The sequence below is a fragment of the Prunus persica genome, chromosome G1, assembly GCF_000346465.2.
Source record: "Prunus persica cultivar Lovell chromosome G1, Prunus_persica_NCBIv2, whole genome shotgun sequence".
NCBI classification, from domain to species: Eukaryota; Viridiplantae; Streptophyta; class Magnoliopsida; order Rosales; family Rosaceae; genus Prunus; species Prunus persica.
The window spans coordinates 45,673,353-45,687,868 of NC_034009.1; the positions used below are offsets into that span (position 1 = coordinate 45,673,353).

Sequence of the window (14,516 nt, forward strand, 5' to 3'; positions counted from 1 at the left end):
ATAGGAATTCAGCCAAGTATGAGTTAGGAAACTTCTGTGAACAGTATGGTCTCAGTAGTTTGCCGCCCTCTAGAAGAAACAAGTCTAAGCCAAGTCACCTTAGGAAACGCCGGTTTTCCTCTAAAAGAAAACATTTTGCAGTTAAAAGTGACAATGAGTTTTATAAGAAAAAGAAAAGTTTTAAAAGAAAAAATTGGTCTAAAGCCCCCAGAAAAGCCCAGAAAAGTCGACCCAAAACCGATAAGTCCAAAGTTAAATGTTTTAAATGTCAAAAATTTGGTCATTATGCCTCTGAGTGCAAAGTTAAAGATGCCATTAAGCAGTTGCAGATCTCAGAAGCTGAAAGAGAAAAGTTGATCCAAGTTTTAGAGTTGCGAGACTCTGAAACTAGCAGCCCCGAAACCTTAGTTGCCAGCTCTGGGTATGATTCTGAACAAGCTTCAGATTCCCAGCCTAGTTCCCCTGATATCCAATTTGGATGTACTGATAAGTGTTGTAATAGATTAAAATCTATTTTTGTTCTTACAAAACAGGAAGAACAAGAAGAGTTATTAATCGACCTGATAAGCCGAGTAGAAAACCCTGAGTTAAAGTCCGATTATTTGAGAAAATTGCGAAAAGTTATCAGTCAAGAAAGCTCTAGTAGTCCTAAACCGCAGCCGGTCAGTTTAGCCACTACTATAGAAAAGTTCGCCCAGAAAAAGAAAGAAGTTACCTTACAAGATCTCCAGTTAGAAGTCAAATTAGTCAAACAAGAATTAGCCGAGTTAAGACAGATTAGTAACCAGTTGCAGGTTGAAAACCATACAATCAGGCAAGACTTAACAAGTCTTCAAAAAGGCAAAATGCCTTTAGAGCCCAGTAACCAGTCAGACAGCCCTGCTGGTTCTGACGAAGAAACCCCAGTTGTCAACCTAATCAAACAAGTCAATTTCCGAAAATGGTATTCGAAAGTCACAATAGTTGTCAGAGATTTTGAGTTTACCACAGTTGCCTTATTTGATTCAGGAGCTGACCTTAACTGCATCCAGGAAGGTCTAATTCCTACTAAGTACTACCAGAAATCTAGAGAAACCCTAAGCACTGCTTCAGGAAAATCTCTCCAGTTGAATTATGAGTTGCCTAAAGCCCATATTTGCCAAAACAAAGTTTGTTTTAAAACTTCGTTTGTTTTAGTTAAAAATATTACTGATGAGGTTATCCTAGGATTACCTTTCATAAGTCTGCTTTATCCCTTCCAGGTAGAATACGATGGTGTTATCTCTACCCAGTTAGGAGAGAAAGTCAAGTTTAGTTTTCTGTCTAAACCAGAGTTGCATAATCTGAAAGCCCTACAGAAACAGTCTGTCTATAGGTCCCTTCAGGTTGTCCAGAAAACTAACCAGTTGAACTTCCTTAAGGAAGAAATTAAGTTTAAGAGAGTTGAACAACAGCTTGCCAGTCAGTCCTTACAGTTGCAAATTCAAAAATTTGAACAAAGACTAAAAGAAGAAATTTGTTCTGAGTTGCCCACAGCCTTTTGGTATAGGAAGCAACATGTTGTCCGTCTTCCTTACATCAAAACTTTTAGTGAGAAAAATATCCCCACTAAAGCCAGGCCAATTCAAATGAGTCAAGAAATGATGGAGTTTTGTAAGAAAGAAATTGAAGAGTTGCTCCAAAAGAAAATAATTCGTAAGAGTAAGTCCCCCTGGTCATGTCCTGCTTTTTATGTCCAGAAAAATGCTGAACTAGAAAGAGGTGTTCCCAGATTAGTTATCAATTATAAGCCCCTTAATGCGGTCCTAGAATGGATTAGGTATCCTATACCTAATAAAAGAGATCTCATTAATCGATTAGAAAAAGCAGTTGTCTATTCTAAGTTTGATATGAAAAGTGGTTTCTGGCAAATCCAAATAGATGAGTCAGATAGATATAAGACTGCATTTGTCACTCCTTTTGGTCATTATGAATGGAATGTAATGCCTTTTGGTTTGAAAAATGCTCCTAGTGAATTCCAGAATATCATGAATGATATATTCAATCCTTATAGTCAGTTTTCGATTAATGTTGGTCCTATGTAGGTAGAGTCCTTGACAAGCAAATTGTTTGTAGTCCATACAAGGGATAATAAGAACGATAGAATCTTGAATGTAAGAATAAATATTATTAATAAATTGAATTACAAGTCTCTTGCACAATATTAATATTATAATTGCCGCTCAATGATTAAAAACTAATATTCTTTTACCAAATATAGACCGACTATAAATCTTGCACCCATTGTTTTTAGCTTATACCATTGTTTGATTGGTATGCTGTTGAAAATTGGAGGTCTGGATCTGGACATGGTTCATGGGTGTGGACCCTACACCCACAGTAGATTCTTTTAACAATGCGCTAAAATGAAAATATATTTATGTTTAAATGCTGACATGGAAAAGAAATTAAGGACCTCAATCAAAATATGTAGGAAGAGTCATAGAGTTTCAATTAAGAAATGTTGTTGACAGAAGATGGCATCCTAATTTTATCATGTTAAACATTTTCACCTAACATGTAGTGGGGAAGTTAGGATTCTTAGCATGGAAGAGTCAAGAGATTGAAAATTAAATAGGAGCTAGGACTATGACAAGCCTTGCTGTGGCTCCGCGGTGCATGTTTCCCAACTTAATTTAATAAGGTTGGAGAGCCAACACTTCTAAAGATTACAATGAACAAAGGCGGATTCCTATTTTGTACTCTAAATGGAAAACCCAACATTTTCATTTCATTCTCTATAAGGAAGTGTTTTCCAAACATTCAACACTTCATTCATACTAAAGTGTATTTTGTACTCTAAATACATTAGTTTGGAGTACAGAGTATAGAAGGCGTAGATGACGTATTTTCTAATGCATAAAAATAATAATTCGAAATTTGTCAATCAATGAATTTCCGAAGAAAAGAAGTTAAAAAGAGCCTCTTTAATGAAAATAATCTTACTCAGAAAACTGTTTAGGTTCTCTCAAGCTATGAGAGAGCATAGAGAAATACATTGGAACGAGAATAGAAGAAGAAATCGCACACACACAATAAGTCTCTCATTGTAGGGAGGGGTATGCCAAGTGCATGACTTACCTTCATAGTTAGGCTTTGGCATTGGCTTTATAGGAGGATAAAGCCTAATCTCTCTCCCTCTCTCTCTCTCTCTCTCTCACGTGAGTTACTGAGTATGCCAAAACCGACCCCATTGGCAAATCCCAAATTAAACCACCAGCACAAATCAACAGGCTCTCTCTCTCTCTCTCTCTCTCTCTCTCTCTCTCTCTCTCTCAACTTTAAACTTAACAGATTCACATGCATACCTCCTGAACATACTTTTTATGGCTTACAATGCAGAAGCAGAAACCCCAATCCTAAACCTATACTTATACGACCTAAAATGCAGAAGAGGCAGCACCTACTACATTTATGCATAGAAAAGGAGAAACCTTCACGGACTCATATAAGCTCTATAGTATATGGCTTCCAGCCTACCACCAAATACTTTAACAAAAATAGATTCTCTCTCCCTCTAAAATAGTGCTTGCCAACGTCAACCCCATTGCATTTAAGTCCTTCCCAATTGCCCATCACGGGCTACTACAAAACAACGTGTTTTTAGTACTAGCATATTTCTTTTTCCCTTTTAATTCATTACCCATTTTTTATTTACTATATTATATATTATAATTTCATTATATAATATACATATATATATATATGTGTGTGTGTATATATATATGTATATATAACAGCCTACTACAACCCAATGAGGCATAGGAGGCATTGAGGGAGGCAGCAAAAACAACTCTTTTGCTTCCTTTCCTCCCAAAGTTGCTTAACAGCAATTCTAACTAACCCTTTCAAGGCCACAAACAATGGCCTCCTCTGCTCAAAACAGAGCACCCAAGCTCTCTGTTTTCTCTGTTTTCCTCTGCTCCTTTATGTTCCAACACTTATTCTTGTCACCAAATGCGAACCGGGCTTTTGCCCAATCCTCACCGGTTTTCGCCTGCGATGTTGGTAGCAATGCGAGCGTGTCAAGCTTCGGGTTCTGCGACACGTCATTAGCGATCGATTTGAGGGTAGCAGACCTGGTGAAGAGGCTGACATTGCAAGAGAAAATTGGGTTCTTGGTGAACAGTGCAGGGAGCGTGAGCAGGCTTGGGATACCAAAGTATGAGTGGTGGTCTGAGGCTTTACATGGAGTGTCCAACGTTGGCCCCGGGACCAAGTTTACGAATGTGGTTCCTGGAGCTACCAGCTTCCCTCAGGTCATTTTGACTGCCGCTTCTTTCAATGCCTCTCTGTTTGAAGCCATTGGAAGGGTACGTAAACTAACTCTCTCACTATAACTGTCCTTAATCTTCTTCCCTATTATCGTCATCTTTGTTTTCAATCTGTGATGAGTATGCTTCACAGTTATAACAAATCAAAATAAGAGCAGAACAGAACAGAACAAAGTCTTCTCTCTCTCTCTCTCTCTCTCTCTCTCTCTCTCTCTCTCTCTCTCTCTCTCTCTCTCTCTCTCTCTCTCTCTGTGATGACATTGAGTTGTTGGGTTGTTTTTGCATATTCTGTTTCATTAATTTAGGTAAATTTGATGAGGTTGAAACAATAGTTGTTACCAGGGCAAATAATTTTTTGTGTGACTGGTTTGGTTGATTTTACTGGTTTAGTAGCCGTTCATTTTCAAAGTTGGATCAATCATGGATTTCTTTGTCTTGTTGAATCTTCACCATTTCGTGTCACTGTCATTCTACTCGTCACCAATAATCATTAACATTGATTTGTATTTATTAGTTTGTTTCTTGTTCTAGTGGTTGAGATGCATTACCAGTAAACATCACAGACTTCAATGGCACTAATTTTTTTGGACGAATCTTCAATGGCACTAATAAATTAAGACAGAAATGTATATTCTCTACAGTTGTCGACATATTTTTATTTTATTTTTCTAAGCTCCTATAATCCAAATCCAGAAAAAAGGAAAAGCACTTTTACAGCTTTTGAACAGAAAAGCATCTGTCAGCGGCTTGCCCATTGCCCTTTAGATATTTTGAAGTAGAAGCAAGTTGTAACAGTTGTTAAAACTTGGAGGTTAGTTTTAATAATTATGCTAATGAAAATGGGAGATTTTGTTGGTAGAAATGATTGACTTGTGTTTGGGTGGTTTGGCCATACCTAATACTAACAGTAGTAGTTGTTGAAAAAAGTTAATTTTTTAAGTCACAGGTTCCCCAAGTACATAGACTTTTAGGGCATTCCAGCTTGCAGATGAAGAAAAGAAAGTACAAGAGAGATGATACCGATCGATTACCTGTGACATTAATCACTGCATATAACTTGTCATATCTTTCCACACAAAAAATAAGAATCTTCTGTTTTGAACATTACACGATTGGAGCAGACGATGCGCAAAATAATTTAATTTAATGAAGCTCACTCACTACAAGTTATGGTGTTTTACAAGACAAAGAGAGATGGAAGAAAAGTAGAAGATGACAGATTCAAAAAGAAAAAAAGAACAAAAGAAAAAAGGGTCCATGACAGAGATATTAGTTTCGTGCATAGAATGATCAACAGCTTAATGTGTGTGTGCGCAGGTGGTCTCAACCGAGGCCAGAGCAATGTACAATGTGGGATTGGCAGGATTGACTTATTGGTCTCCAAACATTAACATATTTAGGGACCCCAGATGGGGGAGAGGCCAGGAGACTCCGGGAGAAGACCCGTTGCTGTCAAGCAAATACGGGTCGGGTTATGTTAGAGGCCTTCAGCAGACAGATGGTGGTGACAAAAATAAGCTCAAGGTTGCTGCATGTTGCAAACATTATACAGCTTATGATTTGGACAATTGGAAAGGGGTTGACAGATACCACTTTAATGCAGTGGTAAAGAAATTGGATTTTCCTAATGCGTGAATTCGACAAAGTAGTTGGTTTAAGTTGCGCACCATTTTCATTTATCTTGTGTTGCTTATGATTAGGTAACAAAGCAAGATTTGGATGACACGTTTCAACCACCATTCAAAAGCTGTGTTATAGATGGGAATGTTGCTAGTGTCATGTGTTCTTACAACCAGGTTAATGGGATACCAACCTGTGCAGATCCAGACCTTCTTGCCGGAGTCATCCGTGGCGAATGGAAGTTAAATGGGTATTTCTGTTCTCTTCTAATTAAGTCTTTCTTATTAGATATGATTGATTATTCAGGATGATGATTGGAATATTGGATTGCTGCAGATACATAGTTACTGATTGTGATTCATTAGATGTATACTACAATACTCAACACTACACCAAGACACCAGAGGAAGCTGCAGCTAAGGCTTTATTGGCAGGTGAATTTGACATCCTACAAATTGGTCATTATGCGTATGATCACATATTCTACTTAAGGGACAAAGACTCATTATTTTCCATTAGAAATTGAAAAATAAAATCAAAAATAAAAAAACAAAAAACGACCAAAAGAACATAAGAACGAAAAGATAAAGAAGAAATGGAGAAGGTGCTCTAAATCATACAAAGATCACCAATGTCACACCAAGTGTTATATTTTCGTATATCCAATGTCACAAAGAAACTATTTTAAGCATGACTAATCAGTTTTCTGTACTTGTTTGAATTTGGCAGGGGTGGATCTCAACTGTGGACCTTTCCTTGGAAAATATACGGAAGGTGCAGTGAAAGGAGGACTTGTTAATGAGGCGGCCATTGACAAGGCCATCTCAAACAATTTTGCCACATTGATGCGTCTAGGCTTCTTTGACGGTGATCCAAGCAAGCTACCCTACGGAAAGCTTGGTCCAAAGGATGTTTGTACCCCAGAGAACCAGGAGCTAGCCCGTGAGACAGCGAGGCAAGGGATAGTATTGCTCAAGAACAGTCCAGGATCACTGCCTCTGTCTCCCACGGCCATCAAATCCTTGGCAGTCATTGGTCCCAATGCCGCTGTCACAAAGACAATGATCGGCAATTATGAAGGTACACAAAATTAATTCAGCCTTTCTTTGTATCAAACAACTGCATACAGTTGTTTCTGTTACACAATTTTATTGGATTTTTTTTGCAGGCATTCCATGCAAGTATACGACTCCTTTGCAAGGCCTAACTGCCTCAGTTGCAACAACTTATGTCCCTGGCTGCGCCAATGTGGCTTGTGGTACTGCCCAGGTAGATGATGCTAAGAAGGCAGCAGCCTCAGCCGATGCAACTGTGCTTGTAGTGGGTGCAGATCAATCAATAGAGGCAGAGAGTCGCGACAGGATTGACCTTCATCTTCCAGGACAGCAAACACTTCTAGTAACAGAAGTTGCAAAGGCATCCAAAGGCCCTGTAATCCTTGTCATAATGTCTGGAGGAGGGTTCGACATTTCATTTGCGAAAAATGATAGTAAAATTACAAGCATCCTATGGGTTGGTTACCCCGGAGAAGCTGGTGGAGCTGCCATAGCTGATGTGATTTTTGGTCATTATAATCCAAGTAAGCTGTCTATAGTCTACTCTCTTTTCATGTTTCTTATTTCTTTTCAGGTTTACAATGTTAAGCATTTTGCCTATGGTAGATGATTGGTATTAATTTCTTGCAGGTGGAAGACTACCTATGACATGGTATCCACAATCTTATGTAGACAAGGTACCAATGACAAACATGAACATGAGACCGGATGCTTCGAATGGTTACCCTGGCCGGACTTACAGATTCTACACTGGAGAAACCGTTTATTCGTTTGGAGATGGACTAGGCTACTCTGCTTTCAATCACAAACTAGTTCGAGCGCCAAAGCTCGTATCAATTCCCTTAGAGGAGGGTCATGTATGTCACTCATCAAGTTGCAAATCACTTGATGTTGTCCAAGAAAGATGTGAAAATCTAGCTTTCGACATCCATTTGGGGGTGAAGAACACGGGAAGCATGAGTGGAGGCCATACCGTTTTGTTGTTTTCGAGTCCTCCATCAGTGCACAACTCACCTCAGAAGCACCTGTTGGGATTTGAGAAGGTGTTCCTGAGTGCTCAGAGAGAAGAATTGGTTAAGTTTAAGGTGGATGTTTGCAAGCATTTGAGTGTGGTTGATGAGCTTGGAAATCGGAAAGTTGCTTTGGGACAGCATGTCCTTCATGTTGGAAGCTTGAAACACTCATTCAGCGTGGGGATTTGATATAAGTCTTCAACTTCTCCGCTGTGATTCTTTGGAGGCAGATTGGAATGGAGCATTTGAGCTTTGAATAAGTTAAGAGAATTGTCAAAATTTTCTCAACTCTTTGTTATAGCCAATTTGTTCAAAATCAAAAAATTAATCTAGAAATTAAAGTTGCCTTCAATTTTTCATTCGTAACTCATATTTTCACGTTCATCTTCAACACGCCCCCTCAAAAGGGATCACCACTTAGTGCCACCTCATCCATGCCAAGTGGCACTAGTGTCCAATAAAAACAGGCCACACGTCCACACACTCCAGAATCAAGAACTTGAAAAACATAAAAATAAAAAAAACTTGAAACGACTTTTTTTCGTTGCCAAAGTTAGGAAGGGGGGGTGGGGTTCTCTCACTATCCTCATGCTTGTGAGATTATGAATATGCCTCGAATGTGTAGTCGTCTTCTTCCCTCAATCGTCACCGAGCAGAATAAGATAGACAATAGTACACAAAATTAGAGTACTAGACAAAGGATACTAGTTTTTGATACTCCGAGAGAACCCAATGGGTATTTATACTTGATATACAGAAATAATAAATAAATAAAATTGAACATACACCAAAGTAATGTAATAAGTTGAGCATTATAAATCCTTCTTTTTTCAATTTCAATGTTCACGCACAGTGAAAAGCAAATGCATAAAAGCCCTATGATAAAATCTAGAAAAACACAACTAGTGTCACACTCTCCTCACATGGAGAATTACTCCATGTTCAGGTTCGATAAACAATCTCAAAGCCGGGCAGTGCTGGAAGCCTGGAATGCAGGGGAGAGTAAGAAGCAAAACTTGGATAGAATAAGAGACAGAATCACCTTCAACTCTGTCATGGCTAAGTGTTGGCAAACAGATATTGCGAGCACCAACTCCAAATGGCATATAAGCCTGAGGAAACTTGCAAGGCCCAAGAACTCCGGGCTCAAATCTTTTCGGATTGAAGTCGAGGGCATCAGGCCCCCAGATATCAGGCAGTTGCTGCAGTATTGGGATTGGAATCTCAATGTTGGTTCCTTTGGGAATTTGAATGTTGTTGAGCTCAATATCTTCCAAGCCTTGTCTTACAACAATCAGGGATGGGGACTGGGAGTACAGGCGCAAGGTTTCTTAGATCACCATGTTCAACTGCCAGGATATTTATAATGAGTTTAGCCGCACGGTGAAGCCGACTCCTAGCGCCCGCTTCGCCGGGCGGCTATACTATTTTATTATTAAAAAATCCGAGTATAGCCGCACGGCTATACTATTTATTACCGCCACTTGACCACGTGTCAAAAATGGTCTAGCCGCGCGGCTATACTATTTTTAATAATAAAAACGATGGTATAGCCGCGCGGCGCTACTATTTTTATTATTTAAAATATCCAAGGATAGCCGTGCGGCTATACTATTTATAAAAAGGGTTGCATGGCGCCGGAGCATATTTCGCCACGTGTCAAAATAGTCTAGCCGCGCGGCTATACTATTTAATAAAAAAGTGAAAAAAGGACCCGCCTGGCGTCTACACGTGTCAAAATAGTATAGCCGCGCGGCTGTACTATTTTTGAATAATAAAAACCTGTAGTATAGCCGCCCGGCTGTACGCTTTAACCATATTATATTCAGTAGGAGTATAGCCGATCGGCTATACGATTGTTTCTTCAATTTGGGCGGAAAGTCGGACTGAAAAGTGCCTAATGCCTTCTTCATACTCTGCCGCCATTTTCTATTGTTTTTCGTTTTCCATCGGTCCAAACACACCCTAGGTTTTCTTCTGAGAGTGAGAAAGTGAGGGAAAATGCCGAGAGAGATCATCACATTGCAGGTCGGACAATGCGGGAATCAGATCGGCATGGAGTTCTGGAAACAACTCTGCCTCGAGCATGGAATCAGCAAAGAAGGAATTCTCGAGGACTTTGCCACTCAGGTGATTCTTCATTCACTTCTTACTATATATAATCTTACTCAGCTACTCTCTATGTTTGGTTTGTGAGAAAATTCTTCTTGGGAAAATTAATGGAATTTGAAGTTGCCGTGCTAGGCTTAGTTGAAGTGTGATAATTTTTTTTTTGTGGGTTATGAATTGATGAATTAGTGAATTAATGTCGGCGTTATATGAGTCGTCATTTGAGGCTCAATTGAGAAATGTATATTTTTTCTCAGTTAGTATAATAAACAGTTACAATTAAAAAGTTTGAGTTCAATTGAGAATTTTCTGGTGATGGCCGACTGATAGATAAAGCATTTCCTTTCTTCGAATCGCTCTCCTTACTGAGATCTTTAAGGTGGAATGTCCGGACTAAGTTGTGTTGATTTCCATCTTAGTACAAAGGTAGACTAAGAATTGGTGGTCTTCTGTTGTTTTGCACAACTGACTAAAGTAATCAAACGTGCCAACAAGAAAAGCAATAAGGAGCAGTGCATTTTTTATCTGAATTGTGGCTGTAAGGGTCATCAGGCAGCAGGCAACATAGCAATCTCATCAAGTGCTGATCCGGAAATACATATTGAAAATAGGTATTCTTCAGTCCCGCTCTTGATATAGATGTGTAATTATCTTTTGATTGAAATACTGCAGGGTGGAGATCGGAAAGATGTGTTTTTCTATCAAGCTGATGATCAGCACTACATACCGCGAGCTTTGCTGATTGACCTGGAGCCAAGAGTAATTAATGGTATTCAAAACAGTGAATATCGAAATCTCTACAATCATGAAAACATCTTTGTTTCAGATCATGGAGGTGGCGCAGGAAATAATTGGGCCAGTGGATATGATCAGGTTTGTATGTAGTCAGATGTTTAGAGACAAATCTCTGTGAATACTTTCCAGTTCCATAGTAATTTTATGATATTAAGGCTTTATGCTTTAGCTTCCATGTAAGTTGAATGAGGTTGTTGTAAATTCTCTTCAGGGAAAGGGTGTTGAAGAGGCTATAATGGACATGATTGATAGAGAAGCTGATGGGAGTGATAGTCTTGAAGGATTTGTTCTGTGCCATTCAATTGCTGGAGGAACAGGCTCAGGTTTCTTTTTTTTTATGTTTAGTGTTTATCTTTTTATTTTTTCCAATCATGATTTAAATAATGCATTTAATCCAAATACTTTCTTTTTTTGGTTGGATTGGTCAAAATACTTCCTATTGACTACAATGCTGGGTCAAATAAGTAAAATGTAACATTGGAAGTGTGACCATTCATATAGGGAATTAGCTACTACATATGATGTGGTGGTGTGCTTCAATGGAAAATTTTGGGCAAAATCTAGCTTCAATGGCTGTGATGTGCTTTGTAGTATAACACAAGTGTCCTTCTTTATGGCTTCTTAAGTACTTTAAGGACTTTATTGCCTGAATAAATTTTGAGTGTATTCATAACATATGATGCAGGCATGGGTTCCTATCTATTGGAGACTTTGAATGATCGATACAGCAAAAAACTGGTTCAGACATACAGTGTATTTCCTAACCAGATGGAAACAAGTGATGTGGTGGTCCAGCCCTATAACTCACTTTTGACGCTTAAACGTCTAACGCTTAATGCTGATTGTGTTGTGGTCCTTGATAACACTGCATTGAATAGAATTGCTGTTGAGCGCCTTCATTTAACAAATCCAACCTTTGCTCAAACAAATTCTTTGGTTTCTACTGTAATGTCTGCCAGCACAACCACTCTGAGATATCCAGGATACATGAACAATGACTTGGTTGGTCTTCTTGCATCTTTAATTCCAACACCAAGATGCCATTTTCTAATGACAGGGTATACACCTCTCACAGTTGAGCGCCAGGTATGATTCACTCGTGCATGTCAGTTTATACCCTTATATATGTCTATTTGTGTGTTTATGGATGCATCCATGTACTTCTGTGTGTGAAGGCACATGCTTGAGTAAGTGTCCAAATAGAGGGGAATTGATTTGGCCTCTCTTATTGTTGCAAACGTTAAATGCTCGTTTTATGCTTATGAACTATAATTTTAGCTTTTTGATGCATGTATATATCCTCTTGGCAGGCTAATGTAATACGGAAAACCACTGTACTTGATGTTATGAGAAGACTTCTGCAGGTAAGAAGCTTTGCTAACCTCTTTTTATTTTCCACAAAGCAGAATTAAATGATTCCCTGACATTGTTCTCATTTTGCAGACAAAAAATATAATGGTTTCCTCATATGCTCGAACAAAAGAAGCTAGTCAAGCGAAGTACATATCAATATTAAACATCATTCAAGGAGAAGTTGACCCTACTCAGGTTGTAACAATAATAGTATTGTAACTTGCATTGTAATCCTATGGTTTTTGCGAACCAGCAAAATCTATATTGATGAAGATTTTCATTATTCATTTCATGATCATATTTTACCCTTAGAAACTTGAAATGAAAATTTGTCAATTATCATATATAACTGCTAAATGTTGGCCAGATTCTCTTATTATATTAGTAATGCCATGAATTTTTTTGGAAATGTGACCCAGAATTTCTTGGTTGTTGTAGAATGTTAACACCTCAGTTCCTCTTCAGCTATTTTCTCTTGTTTTTATAGTGGTTTATTGTGCCTTTTTCTATGTAATCAGGTTCATGAAAGTTTGCAGAGGATACGTGAAAGAAAGCTTGTTAACTTTATTGAATGGGGCCCTGCAAGCATTCAGGTGTTTTAACACAGTGAAAGAAATTAAATTTGAGATAAATCTAATTTTTCTTCTACACTATCTGGATATTTGATCTTTCACTTTCTGCTTTTCTGTGTAGGTTGCTTTGTCTAGAAAGTCTCCATATGTGCAAACGGCCCATAGGGTAGGGATCTAATTCTTATCTGAGATTCTCTTTTTGGTCAGATTTTTGCAATAATCAAGTGTAGAAACTCTCTTTCGTTGTTATACTTGCACTTCAAAGTTAATTTGAGCAAAATTGCGGATTGATGTTTTTATTTAAAATAACGCCCTATTTTATAATAAAGATTCTGTGTATGTTGCGTCTTTTTAGGTCAGTGGTCTTATGCTGGCAAGCCATACAAGTATTCGTCACCTTTTCAGTAAGTGTTTGAGCCAGTATTTGATGCTAAGAAAGAAGCAAGCCTTTCTTGACAACTATCGGAAGTTCCCAATGTTTGCAGTAAGTTACCATTCCTACAACTGTTAGTATTACTTCATACGTGTTTTCTCAATTTCTTGATGCTACCACTACGCAGTCTTGGATTTTTTTTGTTTTGTTTTTTAAAATAAAAAACGAGCGTTTAACAATTAAAATGCTGAGCAAGAAGTGTTTTACTTAATGAGTGCAAATTGATATGCTTCTGTATATATATGTCATATGCAGATTCCATGTAGTTAACTAATTAGCGAGCGCAAAAGCATGACTTTTCCCCACTTTTTTTTTTTTTTTCACTCAGTTAGCATCATTGGTGATAGATGAGAAACCTTTTCGAGTGTTCCAACATTATGGGATTTCTGTAATTTTTTGTGTCTCACACAAGTATGACATAAAACGTGGACAGGAGAATGACCTTTCAGAATTTGACGAATCAAGAGAGATACTTCAGAGTTTGGTTGAGGAATATAAGGCCTGTGAGTCCCCAGATTACATCAAATGGGGAATGGAGGTAATTATCATACTTGCCTAGTTTTACCCCATCATGCTTTTCAATTTAACCAGTGAGTGAATTTATTTTCCAGGATCCAGACCAAATTCTTACAGGAGAAGGCAATGCAGCAGGAACAGTGGATCCAAAATTGGCAATATGAGCAAATCAGGTAAAGCTACAGTCAAGGGCTCCTGTATAAACAGGAACAGTGGATCCAAAATTTGTAAGACTAGTGTTTATCAACTCTCTCCTCGATCCCACCATCATCGTTTACTATCATTTCAAACAAACTAAAAGCTGCCTTAAAGTTCTCATTTCTTTTGGTGTTTACACAGGATTGGAAGACTGTTGCAGGATAAGTCTTGGCACCAGGAAGTACATTGGATGGAGCATTGTAAATATGAATTAAATGTTGAGTTTGAGTTCTTCCCGAGTGAAGTGATTTGTAATGTAAATTTTTTGTGGGTATTTTGATTTAGTTAATTATTAGTCTGTTGAAGCAATTATTATTTTAAGTGGATCTTTTTGTGGGCCTACACGCCTTTCAAAACCCTGAAGTAGAGAAAAGAGATTATAAGCCTGACAAGGTTATCCTCGCCTCAAATGCTCATGACGAAAGGCAAGAATCATGGCATATCACTCTTGCTGCTAATAAGAATTAGTGATCCAATAAATACGGGTCGTTCATTTAAACAACGATCTTCTCATAACACGAGTTGTCACATGACCAATTAATAAACGATGTGTGTCAACC

General features: G+C 38.2%; 2 protein-coding genes across 4 annotated transcripts; both read left to right on the forward strand.

The window, feature by feature from the left end:
* LOC18789349 (beta-xylosidase/alpha-L-arabinofuranosidase 2) lies at positions 3,769 to 8,342 on the forward strand. Its single transcript, XM_007225183.2, has 7 exons — positions 3,769 to 4,331; positions 5,610 to 5,897; positions 5,993 to 6,162; positions 6,249 to 6,346; positions 6,642 to 6,992; positions 7,081 to 7,491; positions 7,598 to 8,342. Exons 1-7 carry the CDS (start codon positions 3,882 to 3,884, stop codon positions 8,167 to 8,169), a joined length of 2,340 nt encoding a protein of 779 aa, XP_007225245.1. The 5' UTR covers positions 3,769 to 3,881; the 3' UTR covers positions 8,170 to 8,342.
* On the forward strand, positions 9,854 to 14,299 carry LOC18788575 (tubulin gamma-1 chain). 3 transcript variants are annotated; one of them, XR_002269972.1, is made up of 12 exons: positions 9,854 to 10,110; positions 10,762 to 10,962; positions 11,096 to 11,207; positions 11,570 to 11,970; positions 12,195 to 12,248; positions 12,328 to 12,432; positions 12,756 to 12,830; positions 12,931 to 12,975; positions 13,165 to 13,293; positions 13,676 to 13,780; positions 13,854 to 13,985; positions 14,098 to 14,299. XR_002269972.1 is itself a non-coding variant. In XM_007222817.2 (12 exons), the coding sequence occupies exons 1-11, from the start codon at positions 9,982 to 9,984 to the stop codon at positions 13,920 to 13,922; spliced, it is 1,425 nt and encodes a 474-aa protein (XP_007222879.1). In that variant the 5' UTR covers positions 9,854 to 9,981; the 3' UTR covers positions 13,923 to 13,931; positions 14,098 to 14,299. The 3 variants fall into 3 exon arrangements, 2 of the variants coding, with proteins under 2 accessions (XP_007222879.1, XP_020411687.1); XM_007222817.2 differs by having other exon boundaries at positions 13,854 to 13,931; XM_020556098.1 differs by having other exon boundaries at positions 13,902 to 13,931.